We start from the raw sequence: 7,388 nt of genomic DNA, 5'->3' as shown, positions 1-7,388 counted from the left end.
AAAAAAAAAAAAAAAAAAAAAAAAGACTTCTCAGGGGCTGTGGGGAGAATTGGGGATGACAGGTAATGGGGAGGGGGTTTCCTTGTGCGGTGATGGAATGTTCTGAGTTAGATAAAAAGAGATGATCACGTGACACTATAAATGAATAAAAGGCACCGTGGAATATGGCTAAAATAGTCAATTTCCTAAATTAAAAAAAAAAAAAAAGAGAAGTCACATTCCCTTAGCGTAATCACTGGTAGGGAATCAACAGGTCGGAGTGGCGCGTGCGCACTGGCCAAGAAAAAAGCGGGGAGGACAAGAAGGAAAGGAGAGCGCACGGAAGGACCTCCAGGGCACGCCGATGGGACACATGAGTGGAGACCAGGACTGAGAAGCAAGAAGTGGAAGCGTGGGTTTAACCGGGGCCCCAGGAGGGAAGGAACCTGCCAGCACTGGAGAGAGGAGGTCCCGGCACCACATCAGTGTGGAAATGCATTCAGAGCAGAAATGTGGGAGCCAGAGTGGGGGCTGCCAGAGGGAGTACGTGGGAGGGGACCCAGGCTGCCCATGACCTCTTTTAGGAAGCCCCCAGTCCTTTCCGGGTCATGAGCCCCCCCGGCCTTCACCTGGCTGGGTTAATAAGTAATAGGTGAGAAAAATAAAGGCCAGGTGTTGACAGGACCTTGCACTCAGCTCCGAGAACCTGTTGTCTCCCCTGTGGAACGGTGACGGGCCCGATCTGTAATGGCTGATGAAACTGAAGGCTGCAACAGTAAGTAGGTCGAGCCCGAACCCTAGGCGCCGGGAGAGGATAATCCCACTTTCTCGGTGGACTTCCATCATGCCTCGTGCCAGGGGGTGGGTTCTCTTCACAGCAGCCCCGGCAGGGAGCAGGGAGACATGACCCGTTCTCCATGGCGGGGGTAGCACAGCAGCTTGGAGGCCAAGTGACTAGGCCCACGGGTCTTCTGCGGAAGGATCGGCTCCATGGCGGTAAGAGCAGACACTGGTTTGGGGCAAGCCCCGACCCCAAACTCCCCATCTCTCTCTGGGTGTACCAGGTACGAACTGTCACCCTCATTTTGCCGCCGAGGAAAAGGTGGACTGAGAGCTCAGGATCACAGCAACGATGTGACAGAGGCGGGAGGCCAGCCAGGTCCGTTCTAGCCTCTAAGTCCAGGCCACTGGGCGCAGCTACTGCTAATTAAAACCCCTAGAGGCACCTGGGTGGCTCATTGGGTTAAACCTCTGCCTTTGGCTCAGGTCATGATCTCAGGATCTGGGATCCAGCCCCGCATCGGGCTCCCTGCTCGGCAGGAAGCCTGCTTCTCCCTCTGCCCCTTCCCCTACTTGTGTTCCCTCTCTTGCTGTTCTATCAAATAATAAATAAGATCTTTAAAAATAATAAATAAATAAATATATAAATATAATCCCTTCTTGCTTCTGCCAAGCTCCCCACTCACTAGGGTCCAACTCGTGCCCCTCATATCTACCCAGGCGGCTGGGGCGGCCAGGCAGCAGGGGTGAACGGGTCTGTCCCACAATTGGGAAAACGGACTCTCTGGGAAGGTAAGTAACTGGCTCTACCCTATGCCTATAGATAAAGCCAGGAATTCTGGATCTCCTGGGGTCAGCCCATGGGATCTCACTAGTTTTGGGGAAATCCGGTCCACACAAGACAAGCATGATGTACAGAAAGGAACCAGGAGACAAAGGCCAAGAGCCAGCCAACCTCCAACCACCGAAGCCCGATGGTCAGGTGAGGGGGTTGAGCATTCGTTTCTCTCACTGCCTTAATGGATCAAGAGGGTGACTCAGGTGGAAAGGGAAGGTCAGGTTCAGCCTGGCCTCATTCCCAACTAGCATCTCATCAGCTGCTCAGCATTGTGCCGTTTGCTCACAGGGCTCCCCCAGCAACCCTGTGAAATGCTGACACTACCAGGATCCTCGTCTCTAATGAGGAGACTGAGGCTCAGAGAGGTGATGTGGTGCCCCAAGGCTCACAGTAAGCAAGTGCTAGAGCCAGGACTCGAACCCAGGTCCCGACATTCATACCACAGGGCTCTTAACCCTAGACCCAAGGTAGAGATTATTCTCGGGGCCCTCCTCCGGCCTGAGACACGGGAGGCCTGGGCTTTAGCCTCAGCTCCCTTTCACCAACTTGAGAACCGTGCACAGATCCCTGTCCCTTTTCCTCTATGGAGGAACAAGCATACATTTCTAGGATCCTTCTAAGTCAATGGTTCTAAACCAGAAATGACTCTTGTTCTCTTGGAGGCATTTGGCAATGCCTAGGGACAACTGAGGCTGTCAAAACTGGGGCACTTCTGGCATCTAGTCAATGGGGGCCAGGGTTGCTGTTAAACATTTCACAGTGCCCAGGAGCACCCCCTCCCACCCCACCCTAAAATGATGTAGCCACAAATGTTGAAAAACCCTGGTCTATGTCTAAGAGATCTCAGATTCTAAGTGAGTCCCTCTGGGCTTCAGTTTACTTACCTGGAAAATGGGAAAGATGCTACCTGCCCAGGCTCCTCTCAGGATTACTGTGTGGACCAAAGGACAATGAAGCTGGAACCACACTCAGATACCACTTTGTACCTCCCGCCTCGGCAAGGAGATGCGTAAACAGGGCTTGCTGTCCCCTCTTAGAGGAAGAACCAGCTGAGTTAAGCTTATCGGAAAGAATGAGTCTGTTCTCTGCATGCAAACCAACACTCAAGATATATTTTGGGGGCACCTGGCAGGCTCAGTCAGTGGAACATGCAACTCTTGATCTCAGGATCATGAGTTTGAGCCCCACAATGGGTGTAGAGGTTATTAAAAATACATTTTTTAAAAAAAGATGTATTTTGGAGGACAATAAGTAAAATTTAGAATTCTATGCCTTAGAAGGAAAAGTTGCATAGATTTCATTATGAATAGAGAACCTCAGAGAATGTACAAGGAAAGAGTAGCTATGGTTATCCTGACAGGACGTGGCAGCAGAGTGACCAGGAGACAGGGCCAACTGTTCACTATCCCTACGCACCTTTGTATCTTTTCAATTTTGTGCCAAGTCTGCGTTCCCACAAGAAACTTGAAGGCTGAGCAAAGAGACCGCTCAGGTACCCGGAAAGAGCTGCTTCCGAAAGCATGCCTGCGGCCTGGCTCCATCAGAAACGTCTAGGCTGATGCCCAGGCCAATGAGTTGGAAGGAACACCTCAGGGGTCCCAGGCCTGAACCCCTGAAAGCCAAACCTCCACGGGTGGGGCCCATGAATCTGCATCTTAAACAGACCTTCAGTTTGGAGCCATAGGCTCCAGCAAGACAAGCTCTCACACTTAACAGCTACTTCTCAACCTGGGGAGTCTGTGTCAGGCCAGTTTAATGTCAAGGTTGTACCATTTCTGAGTTTATTTCCTCGAGGGCAGGCATCTACACAGCACTTAGCAAGCCGTGGGTGTGCAATAAATATTAAATGGTGTGATGATTCACCAGGAGTAATAAGCTTAGGATGTAACCAACAGCACTTGAGCCAGGGCCAGAAAAGGATCACACAGAACTAACTGTCGTGAAGACCTTCCGACCCACTCACTCACAAAACCGAGAGACGAGGTAAAAGCAGAACACCACCAACATCCACTAAACGTGAGTCTTGCCCCCCGAGAAGGGGCTGCCAAACCCTCAGCACTCAAGAAACATCTGGTGATAAACCCTGAATCCCAGACCGTGAGCTCCCAGGAGGCCAGGAGTGGGACTGCTTCATCTCGGACTGCCGGTCCCGCCACAGAGCAGTGCCTACTGGGTCGGCGGTGGCTGAGCTCACACACAGACTCTCTCGGCGCCTCCTGTATCCCTGCCCACAGGCCAGGCCGCAGGCCCTCTTCTCCCCCAGCAAGGATGCTCTGCCCCTGCAGTCAGTCCACTTGGCCTCCCAGCCAACCTCATGCCCACCCCTCCTGAAGCCAGACTACTCTGGGTCCCTGTGCCTCCTGAAGAAATCCAAACCACGCTGGCTGAGAGCAGAGCAGAGAACCCCAGCCCAGCCGCCCCTCAACTGCATCTCCTCCCAAAATGTCCAGAGCAAGGTAGCTTTCTGCCACCTTTCTGCAGCCTTCCGAGGCTTTCCACAAATTTCTCTTCTGAATGCCATCTTTCCCTGAACATTTGTCACTGAGATGTCATCTCTGTGCTTTTTGGCACTTATTTCCCATCTAAGCAATAACTCCACCATCGACCAACCACAGCCTCTTCTCAAGGCTAAATTCTGGCAGTAAGGGGGAAGGGAGGCGCGTCACTGACAGAAAAAAACTTTTTTTCTGAGAAAACAAAAGGTTTTTTAAGAGCCACAGAAATACTATTATAAATCCAAGCTAACTGTAGAGCACTGGGTTTCACCAGGGGTGGCCCTCCAGCCCTCCATGACCCCAGGGGTACTCGTCTAAGTCTGGAGACGTGGATGGTGGTCACGACTTCGGGGGGTGGGGTGCCACTGGCATGGAGTGGGTGAGGCCAGGGATGCTACTCACCCCACTGTGCCCAGGACGCCCCAGGACACCCCGAAAGAGAACGGTCAGCAGTGTCAAGGGAGGCTGAGCCCTTGCTCCTTTCCTATGAGACAAACTGAGACCACCTGTGGCGCCCAATGTAGCCAAGCGCCAGGCATGACTTGGATGCCCCAGACGCCACATCGGTCACTCTCCATCCCCAGGTACTCACCAGAGGAGCGCTGTAGCTGGCGTGGGGATTGTTCTGGATCTCCCACAGTCCCTCATTGAAGCCTTTCCTCTTGTTGGGTTTCCCGTACTTATCTTTACATTTGTCGTAAGGAAACAGGTCCTTGGGTCCCAGGAAGGCTCTGGAGAAAGGAACCATGGGGCCAGTCCCAGGTGAGTCAGGCCACCCAGGAGGCACCAGGAGGCACCAGGTGGGAAAATCAAGCCCCACCTGCGGAAACTTACGTTTCGTGTGTACCAAAGAAGAAAATGGGGTACTTGTTGGGCGGGGGCTTCACAGCACCGTCGGCGATATCATCGATCTGCAGTGAGAGGCAGGTCAGGGTGTGGCTGGGGGACACCTTCACCCCCTGACCCAGGAAATCACCAAGAAATCAGCTAAGTTACTTGGCGTAAGCATGCTGGGAGGAAGGGAGCCTTTGACTGAGGGAGACACATCACCTTCCAGCTAGGCATCTGCATTCTTCTAGGAACACCCCCCCCCCAGCAGTGCATACCTGTCCACCCACCTCCCCAGAGTGTTTTCTCTGCCTCCAGGGCAGGTGCTTCACCTGAGCAAAGCTAAATATGGTGCCCTGAGCAGCCAGGAGGTGGGGGGGGGGGGCAAGCTCAGCCTCTCCTCGCTCCCAGGACCCTCCCTCGGGACCCCTCCCGCAAAAAGGTGATCAGGTGGTTGATCTCCCAGAAGCTGTAGCTGCCAGCTCCAAGGATGCAGAGGGTGGGGGGTGGGCTGCAGGAGACAGGCCCTGAGCATCCAGGAAGTCCCACCCTCTCCCTACAGGCCCATGGGCCCCGGCAGCTGTCAGTCACCTCCCCACAGGAGGCTAGCAGCCCCTTCACTTCCAATCAGGTGCTTGGAAATGTTCCGGGCTTCACGAGCTGCCAGGAGGGGGTAAGGAGGACAGGGGGAAGCTGGTACACGCGAAAGAACGGAAGTGCCCGCAAAGTTTCATGGCTCTAGAGTCCCCCCAAAAAATAATCCAGAGAAAACTGGGTTAAAGTGAGTTCTCTGGTCCCCGTTCATCTCTTGCCATCCTCTACCATGCCTGGGGGCTACTGGAACTTTCCCGTCCCCCTCACCCAGCTTCCTTCCTCAGCTCTCTGGGCTGCTTTTCAAAGTCCTTGGTTGGGGTCAGGAAGCATCCATCTCAAGCATCCCACTGCTGCACACAAGCTTCCCCAAACTTCACCTCCTGACAACGGGCCTGCCACGCCTTCCCGGCCGGGCGTTTGCTCGGGCCTCACCAAGGACCCGCCTCTGCGCCTGAGGCTCAGGTATCCCAGCGGCAGCACCAGCTCCAACGGTTGTCAGGACTGCCGCCTGGTCAGTGCCCCTTCCCGGCCTCCTGTGGCAGCCTGTCTGCACCCAGACCCCCAGCTCTGCGTGATGCCCTTATCCGTCCTCCCACCCTGGGAGGGGGGTGCTCCAAGGAGCAGGGAGTGGGGCTGCCATCGCAATACTGCCTCAGTTCAGCCCCATCCTTCCCATGCCCCTGCTGCTGCCTGGGCCTCCCACCCCCCATCCCCCAAATTCCTTCAGTCCTGTCATGCATATTCCACCAGCCTAGGTCCTGGGGCAGCTTTATTCCCAAGACCTGGGGATGACACCCGCCAGCTCCCTCCTCCACATGGGCCTGCCCGGGATAGTGCCTGGGAATGCACTCTCTGGGACCTCCACCCTCAGGACCCCGCCAGACCGGCACCCCTCAGACCATCTGGGTTCCCTGGATCTCAGCTTCTACCCCGGATACCCAAAGTCCCCCTGGCTCAACCTCTTTCCTCAGATGCTCTCTCTTTTGGGCTTGAGCCCGAAAAGGATCTGATTCAAGAATGAGGGAGGACCACTCCGCGATCTCTCAACCTCACACCCAGCCGGCCTCCTCCACCAGAGGACAGAGGAGAGGGTCCTCATAAGGGCACCCGCTCCCAGGGTCCCTTAAGCAAGTCTCACTCCAAGCTCTGGTCCTGACACCCCCCATTATCAGAGAAGTCCCCTCTGCTTCAGCCACCGTGTGAACACAGCGCCCCCCGGGGCAGCATCTACCCTCCCTCACCCCCTCAGCCTCGACCCCTCTCCCCTCCTGCACCGCTCTCCAGCCCTCTCTCTCGCACACGGCCTGGGGCCCCACCTGACATCTTCAGGCCGCGGCACCCCCTTCCCCTCAGTGGGATTCCTCTCCTTAAGCCCCATGTTCCTCCGCTCTCCTCACACCACCACCTCCTTCAAACTTGAACCCTGCCTCCTCAGGCCGCAGATCCCTCAAACCCCACTTCCCTTGGCTCTGGATCTCCCCGCAGCCCCCCCCGCACCCCTGCGCGGGGCCCCTCAGGCGCGGGCCCCCAGACCCCCAGCGCGGACTCCCTCAAGTCCGGGGACCCCCCAGACCCCGGCGCGGAGCCCCCTCAGGCCCGGGGACCCCCAGACCCCGGCGCGGACCCCCTCAGGTGTGGAGACCTCCGGACCCCGGCGCGGAGCCCCTCAAGGCCGGGGACCCCCAGACCCCCGCACGGAGCCCCTCAGGCCCGGGGACCCCCAGACCCCGGCGCGGATTCCCTCAGGCGCGGGGACTCCCAGACCCCCGCGCGGGCTCCTTCAGGTCCGGGGACCCCCAGACCTCGGTACGGCTCCCTCAGGCCCCCGGACCGCAGACCCCGGCGCGGCTTCCCTCAGGCGCCGGGACCCCCAG

The 7,388-nt window shown here is 56.4% G+C and overlaps 1 protein-coding gene across 2 annotated transcripts in view; it reads right to left on the bottom strand.

Annotated features, from left to right (window-relative positions):
- Window positions 1–7,388, bottom strand: part of HDGFL2 (HDGF like 2) — a 21,193-nt gene that overhangs the window by 13,351 nt on the left and 454 nt on the right. For both annotated transcript variants that reach the window (XM_059388714.1, XM_059388713.1), the window contains exons 2-3: window positions 4,927–5,003; window positions 4,685–4,823 (exon numbers count right to left, since the gene is read on the bottom strand). In XM_059388714.1, the coding sequence (XP_059244697.1) occupies window positions 4,685–4,823; window positions 4,927–5,003 (216 nt within the window). The remainder of the gene's footprint in view (window positions 1–4,684; window positions 4,824–4,926; window positions 5,004–7,388) is intronic.

Source organism: Mustela nigripes, chromosome 2, assembly GCF_022355385.1.
Source record: "Mustela nigripes isolate SB6536 chromosome 2, MUSNIG.SB6536, whole genome shotgun sequence".
Lineage (NCBI taxonomy): Eukaryota > Metazoa > Chordata > Mammalia > Carnivora > Mustelidae > Mustela > Mustela nigripes.
This window is presented reverse-complemented; position numbering and strand designations above follow the sequence as displayed.